This window comes from Rhipicephalus microplus, chromosome 1, assembly GCF_043290135.1.
Source record: "Rhipicephalus microplus isolate Deutch F79 chromosome 1, USDA_Rmic, whole genome shotgun sequence".
Classification (NCBI taxonomy): Eukaryota; Metazoa; Arthropoda; class Arachnida; order Ixodida; family Ixodidae; genus Rhipicephalus; species Rhipicephalus microplus.
The window spans coordinates 33064713-33090764 of NC_134700.1; the positions used below are offsets into that span (position 1 = coordinate 33064713).

The window sequence follows — 26052 nt, forward strand, 5'->3', positions numbered from 1 at the left end:
ATTCCTGTTTAAAAACACATTTTCCTGGTCCCTTCAGTTTTCAATATTAGTAGTCTACTCTATTTTTGTTTTTATAATCAGCAATACTGCCGATCTAATTTGAGATCATTGCAGGAGGAGCACTTATTAAAGTGTAAAAAAACATCATAAAGGAGAGAACAAAATTAAATTTGAATAATAAAATAAAAACCAGTTAGTATAATGAATGAAGGTCCCGACATGTCCTGTAAAGTTGTTTGTGCCGCATGGCACACGTGTCTCGCCCAAAAGCCTTTTTTCGGGTTACAACTACCGAGCGATAGGTGGCGTGTTCTCGAGCGGTGATCACCACTATTCTCATCATGGTTGGTAGAGCTGTAGTGCCAGTGGTGACCCCTGATGAAAAGCAAGCCTTGGTGGCGGGCGAGAGTTGAGAGAATCTCTTCTGCGCGTGGCGGTTTCTGCAAATGATTGTCTCTAGCGTGGGTTCTCGGTGCGTGGCACCGCAGGCTGTCAACAGTGCGCCTACGTGGTGAGTCGGGTGTTAGCAACACCGCCTTTTTTTCTATGTTGTTGAGTGGTGTTCAATATTGTGTAAGGATGTCCTAGCGTTTTGATCACGATTGATGTATCGATTCGGCAGACGATATCGTCATTCTAAAGCAGTGAAATAAATGCACGTGTTGTTGGGTTTGTTCCAACAGCGTCTGCTGGGTTCGTTTACTCCAAAAGCGTGACGCTCGCTCCCCATTTCGAGACCCCACACTGGCTGCCAAGCTGGAGCACTTGGAGCGTCGGACAAAAGATTTCGTGGTTCAGCACAATCTTTTGTTAGAGCCGGGGTAGAGTAGGCCTAGGGGGAATTATTTGCTAGCGTCGGTGTTGTGCTTTGTTGAGAGCGAGGGAATCTGTTCTGATGTGTTTCAACTTGTCGGAACGTTCAGTTTTTATTTTTTTTCCGCTCGCAAGTGGTTTTTTGTTGTTAGTTTTCAAGAACGTTGTTCAGTTGGGACGAGAGCCATACGGTCTGCATCCTCGAGTAAGCAAAGTTTAGAGCATGTGGATTGTAGGCCAGGCCCAAAGCGAGTGAGTACGGAAGCCTCATGGGTGGTCTGATTTTCTGTAAATAGCTTCTTCTATCACTTTGGAATCAGGAAGTCGGGCGTCGTTGCTGTCTGGTGTTGCGGCTCGACGCCAGGGCGTCGTGACACCGTCCGGGACGGTGGACACTGATCGCTCGGTAAGCTGCTGTGGGCAGCGAGCGATAGGACCACCTCACAGAGTAGATATCTCCTTGCGGCTGCCTCTTCTGCGCCTAGGCTGGGTTTTGGTTGCATGCCGGTTGTTGCCAAGCGACTCATTAGGCCTAAGGCTCAGCGCAGCGGCCTGTCGCACGTGGCACAACTAGGCGGATCGTGGTGTTGAGGTGTTGCTTTCTACTTCCCTCACTTTTTTTTTTCGCCTCGCGATGCATGAGTTAAAAAAAAAGTGCTCTTCGTTTTATTTTGATAAACGTCTTGGACGCTGCCGATGTATTAGCTAGCAGTACTGACCATCGTATTATGTGAGCGAGGAGCTCGAAGCTCCCTTCCCTAGGCCCTGCTCCATTGTTTCTGTTGGGTGTTTTGGAATGTACGCAGCGGGGGTGATGTAACCCGCGGCTGGCTGTTTTCTGCACATCGTCAGCGCCGCTGGCTAAGAATGAGGTCGTGAGGTAAGGCGATGGACATGACTGGGACCTGCGCAACTGCCTGCAGTCCGGCGCCCTCCAGAGTGCTGGTTGCAACCGGAAAACGTGTCAGCGCGAGTGACTGTTCATTGCACTGACGGCAACGTAACTGTTGCGTGACCGGTACTGAGCTGAATTCGTCGAGCCGAACAGTGCATTATGTAGTGACACGTGTTGTGATTTTTTTGTTGGAGCTTGTGTAGCTGATTCTTTTGTGTGTTTTTTTTTTCGGAATATGGTTTGAGTTAGGGTTGGGGGTATGTGGGGGTGCTGACACCCCCTGTAAAGTTGTTCAGGCGAAGGCAATTACGTCGTGTGGCTCGTCACTGTCCCATACATTTTTGCGGATAGGATTTGGCCCTTACAATTAGTCTGAGACGTGCGTCTGCGATGTTCGCGACAAGTGCAGTGCGCTGTCCTAATAACCATCAAACTTCTGCTTGCAGCTGCAACTAAGTGTGACCCGTGTGTGATAACTGGGCCGTCCTGGGCCATGCCAACCACCGGACCGAATCACACACACGCACGTTGGTGGGTTCCACACTGACTGGCTGGTCATGTGTGCCGTACATATTTCATTGCAAACACTTCCCCCCCCCCCCCCCCCCCCTGGGCGCTGGAACTGCAAGCTAATCTTATCACGTCCCTCCCCCCTTTATTAATGAATGCAAACGATTGTTTAAGGTACGATACTTGTCATCGAATTCTGGTATTTTGATGCAGCACTGGAGTACTAGGTGCTGTGACAGCAGGTTCCTTTTTCCTGGCCACGTATTGTCTGTGATCTTGCCTAGACTCTGTGGTGAAAACGATCCGGAGCTAGCTGCCTCTGACCCACGTCCGAGTTCGGAGCAAGACCTGCAGCTATGGGGCTGCCTCAGTTTCTCATGGGGCTGAAAAATAGGATTCAGATGTTGAGTTACATGCCGTCCGTCCTCGAGTAGAACATCCATGAACGAAGTGTTCGGTGACGACTGCAGGCAGCCACACATAACCTAGACAGAAGTTCCTAGCAAATACTTGGTCACCAGGGTGACCTAGGTCTTGTTCCTTGGTCAAATCTAATTTTCTGCTTCTGGAGCCCCTTAGTCCCGAGATCCGGGTGTAGCAGGTCCAACACAGTCTTCAGTTTCCGCCCAAACATCAGCTCCGACGGACAGCAACCCGTGAAATTGTGAGGCGTTGACCTGCAAGTCAGGAGCATGCGGGCAATGTGAGTGCGAAAATCTCCAGGGCCAGGCTAACCCAACTTGTTTTTGACAGTCTGCCCTGTCCGCTCTGCAGCACCGTTTCATGCTAGAAATATGGCAGCACCAGCATTCGCCTCACCTCGTTTTTCTTGAGGAATGTGAAGTAGAGCTCGCTGGTAAATGCTGGCCCATTATCCGACACGACCACATCTGAAAGGCCTTGGTTTCCGAACACAATTCACATGCAGGAAATAGTTGCTTCAGCCGAGAGAAGAGAGACAAAAAACACTTCGATCCACTTTGAGAACGCACCAACTACGATAAAAAAAATAGGTGTTCCTTTAATGACCGGTATAGTCCACATGCAGCCGTACCACGGTTTTTCCAGGAACGGCCAAGGCACGATTGCACTGTTCGTGACACTGTTTGATGCTCCTGGCAAATACAGCACCGTTGAATGGCTATAGCTATATCGTTATCCAAGCTAGGCCACCACACATGGCTGCAACACAGACTTCATTTTGAACAGTCCTGGATGACTCTCATGCAGCAACTGGAGGACTTCATTACAAGGATTTTGTAATGACTCTGTTGTTTCACAATAGACAGTTCCCTTGCACACTCATCTCCTGAAAGTGTGCCTCGTAGGGTCTTCCCTCTGACCCAAAGTTTATCTGGCAGCCTGACCACAACGCTGCTCTTATTTGCGACAGCACTAGTTCAGCATTTGACAACAGCACCCCTAGGTTACACCTTCCAGCACAAACAATTCGGCAGGACAGTCACCAACAAAATCGACCGTTGCCAGAGGCTTAACCCATCGAAATATGCAATTTGTGAACCCAGCCTATACTTCAGGTCGTAACTGTACCCCGACAACAGCAAGGCTCACTTAAGCACTCTCGGAAAACAGGAGAGAACCGGTTTGTCTACTGCAAGCAGGCTGAGCAGCGGTTTGTTATCTGTGATGGCCTTGAAATGCGGTCCCATAATACTGCCTGAATTTTGTAACGCCAAATACAAAGCTCAATGCCTTTTTATCTAATTCGCTTTAGTTTTTCATCCCGGTCGCCAGGTTATGAGAGGCAAAACCAATGGGGCGCTCCTTTCCAGATGTTTCTTTTACCCCAGTGCTAGTCCAAAAGCGAATGGGGGTTGCATCAGTGACAAGCAAAGTTGGCTTTCCTGGGTCAAAGTGTGCAACTATAGGAGCAGAAGAACCTAGCTCCTTGCTTCTCCGCAATGTCTGCTCTTAATCAATTTCCCTGCGCCATGGTGTTCTCAACGCCAATAAGTTATTGAGCGGCTGTAACACAGCAGGAAGGTTTGGTAAAAACCGTCTGTAAAAATTAACTAACCCAAGGTAACTCTGAAGTTCCTTGACCCCTCGAGGTGCGGGGGCTTTCAGCACTGCTTCAGTCTTTGCCAGGCTTGGATGCAGCCCCGCCGTATTTATGATATGGCCTAAGTACTGAACTTCTGGTTTCAAGAATTCACATTTGGATAACTTCAGTCGCAGTACCGTGGTTTTCAGGAGATACAAAACTCGGCCCAAATTTTCCCAATCCTCTTTGTGACTGGTTCCTGTGACCAGAATATCGTCAAAGTACACAACGACATCGTCAAGATTATGCAAAAGAATGCAGGAACAATTGGCGCGGCCCACTGAGAAGTTTTCACCGTTTTGATAATGCTTTCCCGATCCATCCTCTGTAGTTCTTAAAAACCCTATCACACAAAGCAAATGATATTGGGCGTGCCTTGACAAAACCTGGCTTTGCGCCCTTTTGTACGGATATAGAAGCTGCAATGCCGTGAAACGAGCCAAACTGCTCCAAAAAAACTTCCACGATATTGACTTACTAGGTCTCCTGTAGACTTCACCGCGTTGACTCTCTTTGAGCGATGCCTAGCTTGAAGGCCTTCATTCAGCTTCGTCCAAACAGCATAGGACATGCGCCTTTCCCGACAAATAGTGGTAAATGGCACTCTTTGTCGCCAAGTTTGACCATTGCTCCCAGCTTTCCCTAGAAGCGATTCATGTCGCCGAAAAAACTTCTCAGCTGCACACTCGATGGCTCCGGCGGCACTGATGGAAAAAGCTCGGCAAACTTGCCATCATAAATGGTCGACACGCTAGCGCCGGTGTCCAACTCTATATCAAGCGTTACGTCATAAACTTCAACCGCTAGGTGCGTTAGCTCTAACCTAGCTGTGTAAAGCGTCCACAAATAGAAAAATTCGGGCTCTTCTGCAGACACCCAGGTTGCCCTGGTTTTTCACGCGACTAGACCGGCTGCTACTTGTGGGGTCTTGTATGAAGAAAGCGCCACGCTCTTGGAGTGAGCGGACACAGCAGACACGGTTAGTCCGAACCAAACACACACACATTTATTTAACTACTTTTGAACGACGATATCGTCCGCCGAAATATCATCTTGCAAAGTGCCCTTTTCGACGGCAGTTGTGACAAAGCAACAGCTATCATTTTTTCTCAACGCGACAATGTCCACTTGCTCTCTAGAGCTTGGTCAAACAGTAGCTGTGCTTGCTGCCAGCTCAAAGTGCAAGAATGTTTAGCTCAGCCTCCACAGCTACGATGGCATCTTTCGCACTTTCGAAGGTTAAACACGTTGTTTACAGCAGCCGTGTTAACAAGGTTACGTCATTGATTCTGCTGACCACCTGGTAGCATAACATGCGTTTTAGAAATGTTGCGAAATTGCAGCCTTCAGTTAACTTTTTCAATGATGCAATATAGTCCCTTACGGTCTCCTTCCCCACGTCTTTTGGATGCCTCAAGAAAAACTTGAAACTAGCCACTACTTCTCATGCGTGAGGAGCGTAGTGCTTGCCAAGTGTGGGTAAAGTTTTAGTCAGTCCTGCTTGGGCAGGCCTGCTTTGGGCTAGGAGGCCTCGCAGTAGAGAGTAAGTCTCTGAACCGCAACATGTCAAAAATACCGCTGTCTGCTTGTTGCTATAATTGATTGATATGTGGGGTTTAACGTCCCAAAACCACCATATGATTATGAGAGACGCCGTAGTGGAGGGCTCCGGAAATTTTGACCACCTGGGGTTCTTTAACGTGCACCCAAATCTGGTCTGCTAGTCGCTAGAGATGTCGTTCGCGATGAAGTAAAACTCAGCCCGCTTAGGGTATCTCGCCCTCTCCAATGTACTTGGGTCAAACGAATCTAGCTTCCTGACAACAGGCATGATGACGTGTGATTGTCCTGTGCCCGTTCGGTTCGTTCAGGCGACTTTATTTGCCACTAGTGATAACCAGCTAGTCCTTGGCCATGCCGGCCGCCGGACCGAATCACACAAACGTACGTTGATGGCTTTCACACTGACTGGTTGGTCATGTGTGCCACATTTATTTAATTGTAAACATCGACACCCCTAGGTGCCAGATCTGCAGACTAATCTTATCACACCATAAACACAGATTAAGTGTGGAAACACTCCTAAGTAGTGCGATTTTTGACGGTTGTGTGATTTAGGAGCAATAACTCTTTGGAAAACACCATTTTTGTTAGTGCATCTTCTGCAAATGATTTTTGTTGCCTCAGCAGGCACAACAATTTTTTACAGCACTTCTGCAAAGTTTTCAGTGAGAAGATATTTTGGAATCAGGTAAAAAAAGGGCCCCTGAAACTGAAAATATCATATTCCAGAAGTAAAGTATTTTTAAGCCCCCGTTAAGAATAAATCCGTGTATGACTAGTCGTTGTCTCAGGTTATAGTTATACCCATTCACTGTTGACATATAAGTCTGTCATAACAGGTCTTGGATTTTACGTACTCCTTTTACTACACACGAAAATCCTCTTCACTATGGAAGTCGGTAGTAATGAGGTTATACTGTACTCGTGATATGAAAGCTGCATCTAACGTTAATTCAAACTGGGTAAGCATCTTTATGAGATTCAAATTAATGAGATTTCACTACACTTATTAGCTTATTTCAGCCCTATGTTACCAAGCTTTTATTTGGTGCTAGCACATTTACAGCTTGTAGTCGTGCCACTTCAGTCTGTTTGCTGGCTCGATATACCTTGCATTGCATGCCTCTTCATATCGCATGAAGCCTGAATATTTTTCAGCATTCCTTGCCAATCGAATTTCACTGTGGCAGCAGTTGTTAACCCACCTGCAACAGAGGCACGTGCACGTGTGATACAATCTGGGGAAGGCGGCGCCATTCGCGGATGCACTGTCCCGTGATGACCTCAACGACCCGCTCGACGAGGGACAGGTGCTGCTCCTCCGGGTGGCAAATGGCAATGTAGCCGCGGTAGAGGTTCACTCGCCATGCCTGCTCCTTAGGGCAGCTCAGTTCCACCTGCAAGTGGTTGGTGCACAGCTAGGGTTTACAGATTTTCCTACATATTTTCTTTTTCCTATTCATTCTGTCCAAAGAAAAAGTACAACCAACGCCAATGTCTAGTACAGAGTCCGAAGGCAAGTTTGTGAATGATGAGACTGAGCAGAAGACAAAGCTGTGCCCCATATTCTGCAGTTGCACACCGTGTAAACTAAATGGGGTGTGCAAGTATTGAAATTTTCAAATACAAATGAAACAAGAAAGTGTCTTCAATTATCAAATACGTCAATGAGCATAAATTAGAGATTGAGAAGAGCTTTCGTGTATTTATTGTGCCTATAAGTGGAAATTTTCTACATTTGTGCTCAACTTTCTACAAGTGCCTATAAATGCCTATTTTCGAAATTCGTTGTTATATGAACACTACTTAACCTTAAAGTTTGTTCCCGAGTACAGTCGGAGACTGGTATTCATGTTACCGGACAAAATGGAGCTTCAAAAATTCTGTGGGGTTCAACCTATACCACATCTCAGAAGTTCCTTTCAGCACTGTCAAGTAGGCTAGTGCGATTAGTGAATTTTTGGTTCGAAGCGAATTCGAATAGTATATATGACATGTAAAAAAATTAACATATTTATCACGACCTAACTAACCTGCATAATATTTTTCTAAACAAAAAAAAAGCCTTATACAAACGCCCTCTTTTTTTTTTCCTTTCAAAGAAAGTCTAAACAACTTTGAGTGGTAGCAGGATATGACTTTCCTTAGAATGCGAGTGATAACCTGTAAATTACTTGACATAATAAAATTTATTATGCGTAGAACATATAAGCCATCATAACAAGCTTTTAAGCTCAATAAAATGTGGAATTTATATGAAGGTAATAGGTGCATTTAAAGGGGCTCTGCAACACTTTTCAAGTAGCCATGGAATAGATTCATAACGAAGCTTTTGGCGCGAAATAAACACAAGAAATGGACAAGCGCAAACTATAAAAAAGCACACACACACACACACACACACACACACACACACACATATATATAAATACACGACAACAGTCACAAGTAATAATAGCAAAAAAATAAATCCTATTAGTGGCAAGCACTCAAATAATCTATCTCGGTGGCATGTAACGTGACAGAGGGCCTCGCTACGCATGTCTTGTTTAATCTGCTAATAAAATATGCTTCTTGATCTCTCATGCAACTTTTCCTTCCATTCTAGCGAGCACTCTAGTTTCTGATAGCAGGAGTGTGCAGTTGCACTCCCTGCAATGTACCGTAATTACTCGAATCTAACACGCACCTTTTTTCCGGTTAAGCGAGTTCATAAATCGCATGCGCGTTAGAATCGAGTACGAACAAAAAAATTACGGTCAATCTATTGCCATCGCAAATCCAAAATGGCCGCCCCCTACGTGTGTCGGCATGGCGCGTCGGCTCTTTCTGCCTATGTGTTTCCCATGTGCGGCACTTCGTACGTGTGCTGAGGAGTTCGTCATCTAGTAGTGCATTAGCATCGACGGCGTGAAAGGGCCGACTCCAAGAACTCGAGTGCACCACGATGCCGCTTTTAAAAGAAAAGTCATCGCGTGTGCAGAAACGGACGGAAATCGGGCCGCATCGCGGTCGTTCCCGAAACGTGCGTGCGGGACCAGCGGAAACAAAAGCAGAAGATTGTCGACAGCAAAGCTTCACGCAAAGGCTTCAGTGAACCACAGCAGGGTCGGTTTCCGCAAATTAAAGAGCTGCTCGGCGAGTATGTGCTTGAGCAGCGAGCGGCACAGCGCCCCCTGACGACAGAACTGCTCCAAGTGCGGGCTGTGCAATTAGTCTTAGAAAAAGGTCTAATGCAGAGCCAGTTTAAAGCGAGCAGGTGCTGGCTAATTAACTATATGAAGAGGAAAGGCTCTTCCCTCTGAAGGGGAACATGCATATGCGAAAGCTTTTGCGGAGAAGTACGATGAAAAGCTTTACAGTTTTCAGAGGTTCGTCCTCAACTTGCGGTGCAACAACGACTACCTGCTTGGGCAAATCTGGAATGCGGATCAGACGCCTCTTTACTTCGACATGCCTGGCACCACAACCGGCGAGAAGAAGGGGGCGAAGCAAGTTCGCGTGCTGACACGGTAAAACTACAGTGACAGCAATGCTCTGTTACACGTCAGATGGGCACAAGCTTCGCCCGTACCTCATATTTAAATGGAAGACAATCCCGAAAAGAATCGTTTTTTCGAGTGGTGTGATCGTGCGGGCCAGCGAAAAAAAAATGGGTGCGCGTTGCAATCGATGTCTTACGTTTTTTTTTTTTTTTTCGTGGTGGAAATCGGGTGCGCGTTACAATCGAGGGCGCGGTAGAATCGAGTAAATACGGTAACGAAAGATTTGAACAAGGTGTCCCTCTCAAAGAAGCTTTATGGTCTAACAATCTATTGTTTACGCCCAACATGGCATTTTCCACAAGATAATGGTGTATCATAAATTGACTTTTTAGCACTCTCGACCAATTTATCACGGTGCTTGGTGTCGCGCCCGTGGTCCCGCTTGCTCTGCCCCGATAACTTCTTACCTACAGTCGCATATATCCGGCGAAGCTTGTCTGCAGCAGAAAAAATCACACTACATCCGAACCTCTCCCCAACTTTCTTCACCTCATGGAAGACCCCGTAAACATACAAAATGCTTACAAAAGGAGCCCTTTCTTTTCGTTTTACTTGGCTTATACCCCACGCTTACAACTTCATCCTTTGCAAGATCCTTTCGCTTAGGGCCCCTAATTTGCGTTCTGGGAACCTAGACTGCCGAAGCCTCTCAATCTGCCGTGCAAAACTCTCTTGCATGCGGAGTGTGGGCACGACTTTCTAACTGACGCTCCCAGACAGGCCATCGCAACACCATTCTTTACTATTTTAGAGATACCCGAACGGAAGTCCATGATAGGTTTGACACTGCGAAGGGCGTACATCCAACACCAAAAGATATGCTCAGATCTAAGAACTGTATGCAACCACTGTAGGGAACTTCACAGGTAAACTTCAGCCCTGACCCCAACTCTTTGAACACCTTCAAAACATTGGTCCTAGAGCATACACACCCACAGTCCTCAACGAAAAACATAAAATCGTCCACATACCTTAAGGTTTTCACCACTACTGAGTCCACTCTAAGCCGCGGTCAACAACATCCAAGAAGATTTCACTCAAAACTAGTGCGTACCTTGACCAAATGCAGACCCCCGACTTCCGAGTGTAAAAGCGCCCGTTCCAACCAATAGCAGTTGACCCCAGGTACATCGACAGGAGCTCAAGGAAAGAACCCGTAGATGCGCCGCACCTGTCCTGAAACCTTTGTTCGTCATTATCTTCTCGAATGCAATTCCTGATGCACACCATAAGTCTGTCCTGTGGCAATGAATAGAAGAGGTCTTCCACATCAACACTGAACCTTGACTGTACTTTTACAGAACCTTTTATCAGAAACCGTGCCGCTTCCTCTGAATTCTTCACCTGGAAAGGGTCCACCACACTGAGGGATGTCAGATGTTTCAAAAGAAATCCAGACACCTCGCGCTGCCAAGTCCCAAGCTTAGAAATAATAAGGCGAAAAGGGTTTTCAGTCTTATGAGTCTTCACAGTGAAAAACATTTCTAACATGGCGCCATTCACTTTCTTCACCGCTGAGCACAGGCTATTAAGTTTCAACGCTTGCATAAGCGCTACCACTTCCTTCTTAACATCCACCGACCTTTCTTCAAACGCCTTCAGGTGCTTTCTTTACTGCTGTTTCGGCTTTTGCCAAGAACAGCCCCTCCGGCAGAGAGCAAGGATTCCTTCCTTATCCTTATCTGCCACCAGAGGCCTGATCTTTCTCTCGACGAAATAGTCGACTAGGCCGTGTGTGTACGTCATGAACTCTCGTACAGGCATTTGAGGTTTCTGCCTCGCAGCCACAATGACCCATGCGCACTCAGCAATGCAACAAGCCTTCTCCGCTTCTGGTACCCGATCCGCCACCACTCTTCCCATCTCCAAGGTCTCAGCTGCTTTCAGGTGAGGCTTGAAACAAAACTTCGGCCTGAGTTCCATAGTCTTCTGAACTCTCTCATCATCCACAATGACATCTCCAGACATGACAACGTTTTACGGACTATCCACCTCCTTCCTCCATGGCAAGGTGGGGTGCACATTATTCTACAGGTATTCAGTCACACGATACCTTGTTCTTGTCCATTTCTTGTACAACGATGAAGGCGTACCACTTCCGACCCAACCACACATGGACCGAAGATAATCGTCGCGCAACCGAGCCTGTCGCCACCATTCCGACGATAAGATGCAGCAAATCCACCATGAGTGGGACGGTAAAGGTTGAAGCCATCCACAAAGCAATGCTATGTCGGGTGGGCACTTTTGGTAACGGACATGCCACGAAGTTGTCCTAGCGCAGTACACGCACACTGCATAGAAGGCCACTAGCCCAACCGAATTAGTTAATGAGAGCTTTACACACTGAAATAAACCAACTCGCCCAACAAGCCACTTAGATTCACTAAGGAAACTTACTGCCTCTCGAATTCACAGCCGTGAACATCTTTAGAATCCGTCCAGTATGAGCGGAGTTGCAAAGATTTGTTGCACGTTGCAACTGTATTCTATTTTCTCGTCCTGACAAAAGCGCTGGAAGCTCAGCAGGGAGGGATACCGCAAAGAAAGATAACACGCCACGTGCGCTTCATGAAAAAAAAAAGAGCAATAGTGCTGAACAAGTGGCTTTTCAGTGCGAATGCGCCCATACTTGTAGACAAGTGGCGGCCCCAGGAACAACTGAGCCAGCCACGCCATAATCAGCCCATGGCTGACACACTGGCTATCACGAGCAGTTTTTGATCTTGTGGCGTCATTTGCCGAGACAAAAGAGCAACGTTTAATTGAGTTTGAGAACTTGAATTGCGACCCGTGTGCTACACTATAATATTTGCCTCGCGTGTTCTCGGTAGCCTCGACTACCGATCCGCCGCATTTACTGCCCATGCTAAAAACGTGTTGCAGGGTCCCTTTGGATTCGAACTGAAGCTTCACGGCAGAGTGGGTACACTGCAGTGAAACCAACCTAACAGGCGATAACGTGCAGACTAATAAACAATTATTTGTTCATTGGGAATACTTCAAAATTTTAAATAATTAAAATTCGAACCGAAGCGAACTTGAATACTTTATTTTTCATTCGAATATTTGCACAAGCCTACTGTCAAAACTACAAGGCCCCTTAGCCAACAGGAAGGCCGAATAGCCTCTACAAGTTTATGTATCTGCGTTGCGTCATCTACTTGACATCTCGCCGTCGTCTGTGCGCATGCATAGGCAACAGGAGGTGCTTCTGTGCAGCCACAGAATGACGGAGAATGAAATGGAAACCATGAAGTGCGATCAGGGCAAAGAGTGTAGGTAAAAAAAAAAGCTGTTGACACAGTTTTTGTTCTGTTTGATTTTTACTTCATAAAAGGCACTTCACCAGGTCACATGAGAAATTTTAGTTAGACACTGGAAGCTGCTTAAAGAGCTTGCTTCACAGAAATTTCAATGTCAATGATTGTGGGCAAAAATCCTCATCTTTGTGAGACAGAAAAATTGAGAAAGATGCAAATAAAATACATAAAAACTCTGGGTCTAAATTAACCTTGCTCGTCACGCAAACAACCCGAAACCGGGTCGCCTGCACGGCAAGCGGGTGTTTTAACACACAGCCACGCCTCTGCTTGTCAATACAGTGAAAGAAACTGCATCTGTTTGGAAATGCAGTGAAAGTAACTAATGCTTTACAAACACACGCATCCTGTATACATGCTTCAAAATACAACAAGAGCTCCTGTTTGACCCCTGGCATGAAGAAACAAACTTTCTTTTTCTCAGGCATGCCCAAGTCAGTGTAATGGAACGGGCGGGTGATTTCTTCTGTGAAAATAATGACATTTTCATGTAATAGCAGCACCCGGGTCCCCAGAAAAGCAGTGACCTTCTCTTTGCGAGCGAGTCTCGTGAACGTTTGCAGGAATGCGCTGCGGAGAAAATCCCAGGTTTGAAGCGCAGACTCCATACTTTTGAGCCTGGTCCTTGAGAAGTCTTTTAGTAGAAGTACACACGACAGAGCTTCTCTTTTGTGTCCTAGTAGTTGAGGGCGGTCCCGCGGCTGTAGTTCTCCAGCCAGGTCTTCGGGTCTTCAAACGGTGACGCACGGAAAATTGGTGGCTCTCTTGACTGCTGCATGACTATCGCGGACGTGAGGCAGCGGCTGTCATTGTCACCGCAGTCGAGGTCATGACCTTGGTTTCTCGAGCATCATCTTGTAGAGGCCCGTACTCCGGCTGTAAACCTTGCTCGCTGCAGCTTGTTCGGTACTCGTGGGTGCGTCGGTGTCTTCCTTGCGACATGGGCTGGATTCACAACTTGATGGGGACGTCCGGTACATGAACAAAGCAGCACCTCCACCAGATGTCACGGGGTCACGACGTGGATGAAAGAAGCAGATTATAATAACAAAATGAAACTGTTTATTCGGCTGAACTTGTGGCCTGTGCACTGAAGGGCAGATTACAGCGATGCCCACTGGCGCTGATAGTGGCAAACAGAGCGTCGGTCGTCGATCAACTGAAAAGTGGGAATGCGCCTCGGCATTTATACATGTGCCGTTGAATTTTCTAGCACTTTGGATAGCGGCCACGTAGGTTCCAGAATAATCTGAAACGTTCGCGAAGTAGGCAGAATCTTAATGAAGTGATCTACTACAGTCCCGAAGCTTCTCGAACACTGCAGGTGTGGTTTGCGCTGAGAATTACATACAGTTAACAGGGCGGTAACAAAACCTGAGGAAAGAATGTGGCAATATTAAGGTTGTCTCCAGTTGTTACTTTGTTGTACTTGAGGTGTGGTTTAATGAAGTAACGGCGGGATACAGAAAAAATGACGTCGTTATATTAAGAAATTCGTTATATAGAGATCTGTTATAAGCAGGTTTACCTGTATACACATCCAGGTTCTACAGCATGCACTGATAGGTAGTATGACATAACTGCGAAGTACAATGTAACTTTCTGTTATGTTTGGCTTTAAAGACAGGAACATGTAGCCTTCGTCCATTGCCAATCATTAGACCATTCAGATTTGTCAGGATATACACCTCTTTTGCTGCATATCAGGTTGTTTCTGAATGTGCTCAGAATAACAAAAATATTGCATATGAAATTTCAAGTATTGTCACTACTGAAAAACACTGATGTAAGTAACAAATGGGTATAAGAAAAGCCAGAGGACCTACACTGAAGTAGGTGTGGAAAGGAAAATGCATACGTGTGCCTGCTTATAAGAGATACCTCATATGAGAGACAAGAAGTGCATTTAAGAGGAATTAAACTGCTGCTACTAATCATGCTAGGTACTAACAACGGCCATAAATGCTGTAAAGCAGTGCAGTGCTCTTCCTCATGGACAAATGTTATCACAGCCGAGGCACAACAGCTGCACTTTTGGGCTTGCCCAGAACAATGAGCATCTGGTGAAACTCAGTTTAGGGACGTCTAAAAGCCCGAGTCATACTTACAAAAATGCATCCCTCACATTTTATATGCAAAAAGTGGGGCGCAGTACTGAACAGAGACTGATGAAAATAACGACACAGGTGCACACCCGCTACTGAAAGTTTTTCTACTGAAGGGAAGATACAATTTATTGGGGACTATTAGGGATAGTCTTTCTGTCTTTTAGGCTAGAAAAACTGTACCATGTGCTTAATCTGTAAGATATACATGTGTTGCCTCTTAAATAAACTTCTTGTGGCGTGTCGTTACTTTCTTCTTTAGTGTATATTCTGCATTGTGCCGAACTTTTTCCATTCAAAATGAATCATTGCCAACTAGCCGAAATGGCTACAATCCCTGATGTACCTGTGACAGGGCCTCCTTCATGAGGGGCCAGTTGGGGACACGCCAGGCACTCTCCAGCACAAGGTGTGGATTGGCACAGCTTTTGGAGCTGCCATACTCCAGCACAAGCTCCCACTGATTCAGCTCCTTGCAGCACCTGCAAGACAGAGTCTTATGCCTTTCAGCAGCACAGCCACTTGTGCTACACTACACACCTGTGCAGCTGGGCTTCGCAATAACAAAACATTTTGGGAAGAAGCCAAATTAAAGGAGAAATTTAGGCCTCTGCAAATATTCAAGCACTTTGAATATTTGAACATCTACTACAGTATTCAAATTCATTTCAACTCGAATTTATATTACTACAAATTAATAGACGTTTACTAGTTCATGTGCAAGCCCCCTTGTAAAGGTGCTTTCACTACAGTGGAGAGGGGCTATACTGTGATTACAGCTAAAGAAGGGAAATCCACATTGCCACAAAGCCCCACTTCAAGGTTAAATGAACAAACAGTATATGTCCGATTTCTCAGATGCCCAAAATACCGGATATGCCCGATTTCCTGGACTCATCTGTGGCACCGTCAAGTTCCCCATAGAGACAATGTATTAAAATGTCCGAAAATCGGGGCGTTTATAGCTTCCGCCACCCGATTTTCAGGTGTCTTTACCGCTAACTGCAGACTTGAAGTCACTATAGACGTCACCATTTTGGTTATTTTTGGACCCTTGAACCTATTGCGCCGCAGGCACCGCAGCTGCTGTACCCTCAAAACAGGAAATGCTGCAATCCAGTGCGCACCAATCCGTTTCCAACCACAGCTTAGGCCTTGATGGCTTACGCAGCATGGTGCTGTGCTTTGACAGTGGGAAAAGCTACGCTCACAGTTCGTACATGTTTCCAAAGTGAAAATTCAGGGATATTCAAGGACTTTCCAGGGCATGCTGCAACTTTTTAAAGGACTGAAAGTGGCATGCATATTTTGAAAAATTACCAATTTATTGCACCTACAATATAGAAATGGATATCATAACTACAAAAGAATTTCATCATAACTTCTTAAGATCACAACACAGTTAAATTTACAAAAGCGGTTGAGATCTTTTTAGTGTAGGGGGTCTGCACTGAGTCTTGATCAGCAAGGGGGCAATACCATAGTCGTGCCATTTTGAAGGTTTGTTCATACGTGCTCTCTTGCTGCGTGGGCTTTGGAGTGCAGGAGGTGTTCGGCAGGTCTCTAGACATCCAAGTTACCATATAGGTCTCAACATACCGCGTGCAACATACCCAACATACCGCGTGCGACAAGTGAGTGGATCTCCTAAATGGCGATGAACTAGCATCCGTGAGGATCGTTCATTGTAGTGTTTTTTCGCTTATATAAAGGTGAATAAATGCATATGTTAATAATGACTAGACTGAATCACTCTGCAAGTACTAAACAGTAAAAAAAAAAAAAAAAACTCGCAACTCGCAACGAAATTTTACAGCACAAAGTTGAGATATTACTCCACTGTGAGCCCTGTAGTTCGCCAAACTGATTCAAAACGTTCAGCATAACATTTCAGATAAATAAATGCATAGGAGTTATGCACTTCATTGATGTCATCTGGAAGGAAAGCTAGCAGCGGGTTTACCATTTTGCCGGTTTATGCACCGCACATGCGAAAAACATGCCACACACGCTTTTTTTTTTTAAGTGTAGTTTAGAAGGTAAATGTAGGAAGCTATGAGGAACGCATTAGGTGTAGTGCTAGAGAGGCTGGAAAACAATGAGAGCAGGGATTGCAACTTTAATGCCGATGTGTTTGGCTTTTTCAGAACCGGCAGCGGCAGCGACATCGTGAGAAAAAAGCGTGACCGATGCCGAGTGACAACTTTGGTCAGATGAATCTCTACAGCGTGTGGTTGACCTTATCAAATGCTAAGCATTTCTTAGCTGACTTCGGCCACTTTGACCGTATCTGCCTGCCTGTCCGCCCAACCGTTCGTACGTCTATCTAGCCACTTATGACCTTCGGCTCTCCAGGCCGTTTTGTTGATAACGGTATCTATACCAATATTGGTGTAGCATACCTCAACTGTATGACGAGCATAAGTGACAAGTCATAACATTAAAGTCTTGAGATGATTGTGATGAATGTCATGATTTACATTTCATGGTCTTGCTGCTCCTGCGGTGGTTTCGTTCACATAACAAATCCCAAAACTGGTATGGTATGAGATGACTGCATGGGCTGCATAAGTGACAGACTAGCGTGGAAATCATGACATGCATGTCACATGACATGCATGTCACTACACGCCCTGATCATGGTGTGCTGTATACCTATTAGACAGCTTTAGTATAATGTAAATTCTTTGCGGTAGTGTGTTTCACCCACTGAATTACAGCGTAATGCCATTACGAAAACAAAACCAGAAAAACGATGCCCTGCAAAGTAACGTTGCCGCAAAGTGCTACACTAGCTGCGCAATCTATGATCGTGTAATCAAAGCTTCAAAAGCTGATGGGAACAGCACAAAAAAACAGGATAGAGAAAGATTGAACACACGACACAAGCGCTGATGTGAACAACTCTGTGTAAATTTATTACACCAGAAAATATTAGCAGAAAACAAGAACAAAAACCGTTACGTCGGCATAAAAGTGAAAGGCAAAACATATGCCACGAGTCGAAAAGTAGAAGTTAACTACTCAAAAACATTATCTCTTTTTCCAGGAGGGCGAGTCAAGGCTCACTGAAATACATGTTTTCTTTCGTCTTGATATGAAGAGCCTCGTTAATTTCGCATTTTGTCTTGTTACGATAACTTGAGAGTATCTTGCATTTATGAAAGAGCGGGACGGAGCCACACAAGGAGCAATGGGCTGCCAAGGTGCTGCTTGTTGAAGTCCTGCGATTATTTGCGTGCTCTCTCAGGCAGTCGTTCAAAGAGCAATCGGTGTGTCCAGTATAGGACAGACCACAGAATAACGGAACATCGTACACTACGTTGCTCACACACTCAACGTACTGCGTCCTGTGTTTCTTGACGCATGTATGCTCCTTGGAATTATCATTCACTTTCTTGCAAAGGCAGCCGAGCTTACGAGGAGCTGAGAAAACGAGTCTCACGCCTGCCTTGCCTTCTTAAGTGCATGGCTCACACCGTGTACGTGAAGAATGACAGAAAGTTTTTGTCTTTCCTGCGTTGGGCGTGTCCTGTAGCCACATTTCGAGAGCTCACTCAGTTGGGTAGCCGGCACGTTTCAGTCGCTCGTCCTAAGCGCCCAAGCCGAGTGGCTGTTTCGTTATGTGCAGGTATCAACAAAGTGAGGATATCAAACGCGCAAGCAAGCTGCATCATTTATTGTGAACTAGCGAGCTCACCAAGACGGAAGGACAAGACTGAAGTGTGAAGCGGGCAGAGCTTAGTTAGATGCACAATTTAACGAGGCCTCTACAATCATGTATGCTTCACAAGCATGTTTACATCATTTGTTGTTTCGTTACCATTTAAAAAGAAAACGCTGGGGCGCAGCCACGACGCGCATACTTCAGAGCGCAAAGAAAACGATTCGCTTGCATCAGTCGGTCTATCGAGCTGCTGCCTACGTTACTTCTGGTCAGCTGTAATGGCCAACGCCACGCATTGGCACCAACCTCTCCTTACATACATTTAATAAAGAAAGAAGAAGCTGTAATGGCGTCGGTTTTTCTAGTTTCAGTGTTGATTGATTGATATGTGGAGTTTAACATTCCAAAACCACCACACGATTATGAGAGACGCCGTAGTGGAGGGCTCCGGAAATTTTGACCACCTGGGGTACTTTAACGTGCACCCAAATCTGAGCACACGGACCTACAACATTTCCACCTCCATCGGAAATACAGCCGCCGCAGCCGGGATTCGAACCCGCGCCCTGCGGGTCAGCAGCCGAGTACCTTAGCCGCTTGACCACCACGGCGGGGCCTAGTTTCAGTATAAAAAATAGCGTTTTTGGTGACTTTTTTTCTTAGGTGACCACTTGCATTTTGAAAGTAAGTTTTGGCAGGCAGCGTTGTCTTCAGGTAGATTGCCCATAAATAGGCTTTTTGAGGTGTGCACATTTTTGTTGCAGTTGGCCTTTAATGACAAAATACGGCCATCGCCTCGCTTCCACATGAGATTGTCCAGAAACCTGCGACACAATAGCGATGAGTGACACCGCCATAGCAAATCCTGTCGTCATCACTTGAAGCATGCACGTCGTTGGGCCTTTAAGTTTCGTACTTGCAGGAAGCGACTGTCGGTTGGCGCGGGCAGTTTCTTGGCTTTTGCTCGCTGTGTGCTTATCAGCTGCGACGTCTCTGCACTCACACCCTTCGTGAAACCGCTCTGGTGCAAAGACGGGGGATGTTGTGTGCACAGATAGAAAGAAAAACAACACGGCACACGGCGACGGGCAAAGGAGGGGAGGGAGCGAGGTGAGGTGGTCGAGGGGGGTCGGCAAAATAATAAAAAACGAAAAAGACCCAACGAGCAAGACGACAGGCGTCGGTTAGTGGGACAGCAATGAAGGAATGTAAAGGGTGTGCTCAATACGCGGCGGAAAAAAATCTCATTTCGACGACTGAAGTTGGGGGTGTGTTTATAATGTGAGTGGGTTCACTCCGCGAGTAAATATGGTACTGTATTTACTCGCATAATACTCGCACTCGCATAATTATTGCACCCCCCACATCACCCAAGAAAAATACGATTTTTTTTTTAAACGTACTATTGCTTGGAGATTCAATCTAATTTAAGCCAAGCCGAAGTGGCCAGTGCGCGTTGCGGCGTGTTTTGTTTGTTGTGTCGGTAATCTTGGCACGTTATGGGGTGATACTAAAGCTACACGGCTGCTTCAAATTGCAAGTGATGGATCATGCACTAAACAACGGCAACAGGGCCGCCCGTAGGCCCTTCAGAGCCTACTAGTTTTGTGTTCGCTACTGGTGACTGCAGCTGAAAGCCACCAAGACACGTTGGGCCTGCCGTGTGCCTACTGGATTGATGGTAAACTTTATTTCCTCAGAAAGAAACTGCGGACGATTCTGTTAAATAGCCATCAGCCCAATACTGACGTTCTACGCTTACCTTTTGAGGGCTCCTGTTGGGGGACGAACGCTATTGCTACGGCCGCAATGCCCCCAAGCTTTGCCTGTGGTATTCTAATTCTAGACTATTTGCTTCCACTTTCTGTGTCTCAAATAAATCTTGTCTTGTGCTGAACCTTTGCTTTTATTTTTGAGGTAAGTTCTAATTAGTACTTCGTAAAGCTTGCTGTAAGTTGCTGGTGTGAGAATCCGGATTTGCGGCCACTTCATTTTCTTTTTCGCTCTCTACGTCTTCGTGGAAAGTTTTCCCCGCGTATTTCGCGCACCCCCCCAACTTTGCATCGGTTTTCCGGCAAAAAAAGGGCAAGAATTATGCGAGTAAATACGGTATTCACTACAAATTCCCATTGAACCTAAAGTTAATTATTCACAAAAGCCTAGAGAAAATATTTGTTGCATTCAATGCTTGTGAAAGCATACATGCACATACACTAAAAACTAGTCAACTTAAATATCATTGAGATGCCTGTCAAAAATTAAATGATAGTGATGAGAGTAAGCACCTCTAGAACCATGCCCTCTTATTTAAAAAAATATTCATAACTGTTTTTCGATATGGTTTCTTGAATAATGATTAAAATCACTGCTTGACCTTATGCACTTGATAGCAACAGGCACTATGTGACGCAAAACAGCCAAGAAGAGTGTTCCACACTCGCCACCATGGCGACAGGTGGCGCTGACTCACACTTCCATGTTTAAATGCACATATAAACCCTATAAAGTAGACGGGAGGATAACCGCCACCATTGCTCAGTGGCAGAGCATTGAATGCGTTATTCGAAGGTCGCAGGTTCGAATCCTGCCATGGGTAAGTTTTCTTTTCGTCCACTTTCTTTCTTCACATTTCCATTAGAATTATTTCCAATAACATCCCCTATACTTTCCCTGGCATTATTGTCAGCTAGTGCTCATTAATGTTGTGTCAAACAAAAACGAGCACTTAAATGTTTTGTTATCTTTAATGGCAAAATACGGCCGCTGCCGCGCTTCACCATGAGATTGTCTAGAAACCTGCAACACAATAGCGATGAATAACCCTTCGACTTTTACAGCTGGTGAGGCTGCTTGTTTCAGCCATATCTCTGGAAGCACTCATCCTGTTTCTACAAGTCATTTTTATAATGTACGTGAATAAATTTTTGAGGGGGAGACAAGCCCATTTTTTCAACGTATTGTGTCTATTATTTATGATACCTAATCAAAATTTAAATAATAACATCCTATCACAACACCAAATTTGATGTTTTGCTAAAACTTTCTAGCAAAAAAATTCAATTTGATATGTGGGGTTCAACGCCCCTAGACCATTATATGATTATGAGAGACACCATAGTGAAGGGCTCTGGTAATTTCGACCACCTAGGGTTCGTCTACACGCACACGGGTCTACAGCAATTCCACCTTCATTGAAAATGCAACCGTCGCAGCCGGGATTCGATCCCGCCACCTGCGGATCAGCAGCTGTGTACCTTAGCCACTAGACCACAACAACAAGGCAGGAAGCAAATTAAAAATAAAAAAGCTCCGTCACACCCTGAGGTATCCATCTGGGAATCGTCATAGTTAATTTTGCAGTTTCAGCATCTTTCTCCAGAGATGGAATAAGAGAACCTTGGAATAAGAGAACTGCCATAACTTGAAAACCCGTGAACGTTACTTCATAAAATTTTCTAGTAGTTTTAATTCTTTTGCTTTGAGCATATCCTGAAATTTTTATTGAGATATTTCAATAAACACAAAGGTAGGTATCTCATTGTTACTTCCGAAAAATAGCATAAAGGTCGTCTTCTGAAAACCGTATTTTTTAGTTGAAAATCTTTAAACTACCTATTCTGAAATCATCAGCACATAATTAAACCGCAACGTGAAAAAAAACCCCCCTATTTTCGAGGCCGCGACGGCTTCCAAAACGCGAAAAAATGACAAAATCAAACCAAACTTCGGGCACGTGCCATTTCCCGACCAGGCGCTCGACCCGCGGCATCTCAGCCTTGTTCGGAGTGTGAATTCTTTCTCCTTCGTTTGCGGTCTTGCAAAATGATGTCCGCAACATGAATGAGATGCTATTGGCATATTCCCGCGAAGCAATTCGGAGCGCTGATTGGCTGGAGCACCGCACTCGTATCTCACGGGAGAAAGCGTATCCATTATGAACTGCTGCGCGGCAGCGGGCGCGGTCACTCCTTCCGACGGCGTGCGCTCTCCTCATGATTGCCCTGCTACGTTCACCTCAGCCAGCGTGTTCTGCGCCGCTCTTTGCTGTTTGCGTTATCTTTTAGATCATTTTCTCTTCTTGATTTATTTATGCAGTAGTTCTGTTTTCGTCTGTCGTGTGCAATGCCAGTAACGAAGCCGAAGACAGTGTGGAAGCCGAAGACAGTGCGGAAGTCCTGTGTGTGGAGGCACGCTATGCGGTTTGTACAAGCATTGCGATTCAGCTATTCTGAAGTGGGAGCTGACTGCATAGACGCTTGCAGCGGCGGAACTGTGCTGTCAGCGGTCACCAGTCAAGACTCCGACACATTGAGTGTGGCTGGAGCCACAAATGTACCGAGGGTTTTCGAAATCGTGGGACTCAGTACGAGCTCCGAATCGGTGCCGCCAAGTCTTTTTGAGAACGGAACCAAACGAAGATGTAGACGAGGCGAAATAAAAAAATAAGAGTGCGTTAAGACACTTCTAGCTATTCTGCTGGAGCTTTCTGAAGAAATACAGGTGTTGAACTTTCTAGGCCCATTCTTCAGAATAGATTTTTTCGCTAGTTGTAGTGCTGAGAAAACTAGAACTCATAGAAGTTCATCAGATTTGTGAACAGCTTTTTTTTTTGTTCTGTTTCTGAATAACTTTTCCCAGATGCAATGAGTTCCTTTTTTATTATTGGTGTCATTAATTAGTAAAAACAATTCAGTTTTGATGAATCTGGTAATTTCAGCAGACTCAGTAAATGAAACTCCAAGAGATGAGAAAAATTTGTTCCAAACAACAGGAGCTCTGTTTACAGAGAGATGTAAAGAAGTTCCGATTTATGTGTGCACACTCTCTTAATACTATTTCATGAATGTCTGAAGACTATGAGGTGTATAACTCATAGTTCTTTGGAAAGTGAGGAAACTACATGAGGGTTTTTACATAGTATTTACAGGTTTATTAAACAGCAATTATTACTAAGGACTGAAAAATGCATCAATTCTCTTTTGTTTGAGTCCTTGCATCTTCATCTTCAGAATCTTGCTCTCCATGTCACTTAGGCTTTGCAGAAACACTTCCAATTTTGGCTCCTTAAAAAAAAAAAAAAACTCAAGTAAAGCACAGCAGACTTTGCCCCTTGAAGTCTGGTAACTTCTGTGGCAGCTACCTCTTCAGAGTCTCCTTCCAGCTACTCCTCCTCCTCATCGCATGCTTCGTCAACAATGCTTTGCACAGTGTTGTCAGTCAGGGCAAGTTGCAACACCGCCGTCAACTTGCACGTATTCGTCAAAGTCCAGAGTGATTTCTTTAAAAGCACACATGCCTTTTAAGGGCATCTTCGCTGTCACATTCAATATCTTCCAAGTCAGATGTCGGATCACTTGAAGAAAATCCTGCATGACTGAAGCAATTTGCTATGCTAGTGGGTGTCAGCTGTCTCCAGGAATCGGCAATGAGATGAACGGCCCCAAGAACAACCACCTTGTACTCTTTTATTCTGGCTCATGCACAAGAGCATCCTCGGCAAGAGACCCTTGCGGAAGCGTGACTTAAGGACTTGGATAACTCCCTGATCTATGGGCCGCAACAGTTCTGTGGTATTAGCTGGGAGGAACTCACACTGAATCGATTTCAGTCCTGTTACAGCCCCATGTTCAGGACAGTTGTCAACGAGGGAAAAAAGTTCCTTATTTTGCCGCAAAAATCATGCATCCTCTGTGTGCAGCCATTTGCTGAAGAGGGGTTGGGTCATTCAAGCTTTCGAGTTGGACTCTTAAGTGACGGACACAGTAGTGATGCCCTTGAATCAGCGAGGATTTTTCTATTTTCCTATCACAAGGAGCTTAAACATGCCCCTGCCTGACATATTTGCTTTAACAAGAACAGTCAGTCTGTCCTTGCACAGTTTGCCACCTGCGCACAGTTCACCTTTAAATATGATTGATTTTGATAGCAGGAGCTTAAAAAAAGGTGCTGTTTAATCTACGCTCTATTTGTCATCGTCTTTGAACAGCTGCATTATCTCCAGCAGGTGTCCTGCCCGCCAGTCACGACACACAGTCGCATCAGCTGCTGCGGCTTCTTCCACAATGGTGCGAAAAACGAGGCCATTTCATTGTTTAAACCTTGTCAGCCAGTCTTCACTGCACAAGAAGTCCTTTATCCTGAGCTGAAAAACAAACACTTCTGCTTTGGCAAGTATTGGGGCCAGTTGAAAGAAATGCTCTGGCTCCGGGCTCTCTTAATCCACAAAACCAGACACCTCTCCAGTTCTTCGTGGTCACCGTGATGCAGAGGCTTCCTTTGGGGCCTGAATTGCAAAGTTTCGAAGGCATCTCGTAGCTTGTCCTTGTCGTGCAGGATCCTCGTTGGGCTGCTTTGTGGGACACCGTGCTTCGTTTGAGTATGAGCTGCTTTCAAAGTCAAGAATGATTTCAATCTTCTTTTCCACCAACATCAGCGCATGGTGTGTCTGCTTCTGCATCGCCATTGAAACAAAGAAGGCAAGGCCTCAACTTCGCGAGTGCTTTTGAGCCATCAAAGTTCAAAGACACCAATAGGGCAATGAAGCACGATAGGCACCAGGACGGCTGTAACCTAGGTGACTCGAATGGAGACCAAACGACTTGATCAAGAACAGCAATGTTGCATTCCTTGCTCTGACTACCAATGAGGTAAGGCCAGAGACAAAGCTTACAAAAGGCCACGGGGAGACAAATAAATAAAAACAGCCGGTACTAGAAGAAGCTGATACTCATGGTAATAGATCTGCCAGAAGTTCTATTTTCGATTCCGTTTAGATGGTGAAGCACAAATTTTAGTTCTGATTAACGAGACTTTTTTTGCCTTATCTAAATACAAAACCATTCAACTTAAGAGCTACTGTTTTGTTTAAGCGATTTCAGTTTATCGAAATTCTACTGTACTAGCTACATCTAATTCAGTCAGGTAAACAATTTTTCGAAAAAAAAAAAAACTTAAAAAGAAGAAAAAACACAATCTTATGGTACACTGGGATTTCTATCAAAGAATGACCACAATAAATTTCAGCTTTCTGCTATGTCCTGGGATTTCTCATTACTCCTTTAGGCACCCATGTGAACAACCCAGTTGAACCTTATTAACTCTGGAACTAAAGAACACAGCTTCATGAAACTTAGCAGTTCCTCTAGTTTTAGTGTAGTGAACACGCTTTGAAAGATTCATCCGAATATCTTAAAAAATAAAAAAGTTCGATCTGAAGGGTGGCTTCCCCCCTAAAAGGAACACTAAAGTCAAGTAATAACTCAATCACATATTGAGCGCTAACAGACGGGGACATGAGAGAGACAACAACACAATCTACAAAAAATAAGTTACCTCATAGGGAAAGCTCAATGCATGACAACATCTAAAACGACAATATTATCAACAGAAGTGGCCTACTTACTGAGAAATCAAGGTAAATGCACAAGAATACATGCGTCTAGCTAGGACATTCTCAAAATGCTCCCGATGACATCAAACAAAGCGCCTACCATTAATCAGTAATAATCAATTTAGCTGTACTAAATAAAGAACCTTTAGCACAGTGTGACGTTGGGCGATTTGGTG

The 26052-nt window shown here is 45.2% G+C and overlaps 1 protein-coding gene across 7 annotated transcripts in view; it reads right to left on the reverse strand.

Moving 5' to 3' along the window:
• The window catches only part of Nipped-A (Transcription-associated protein Nipped-A), a 991444-nt gene that overhangs the window by 217973 nt on the left and 747419 nt on the right, over positions 1-26052 (reverse strand). For all 7 annotated transcript variants that reach the window (XM_075869412.1, XM_075869408.1, XM_075869400.1 and 4 more), the window contains 2 exons: positions 15166-15301; positions 7052-7243 (listed from right to left, as the gene is read on the reverse strand). In XM_075869412.1, coding sequence (XP_075725527.1) covers positions 7052-7243; positions 15166-15301 — 328 coding nt within the window. The remainder of the gene's footprint in view (positions 1-7051; positions 7244-15165; positions 15302-26052) is intronic.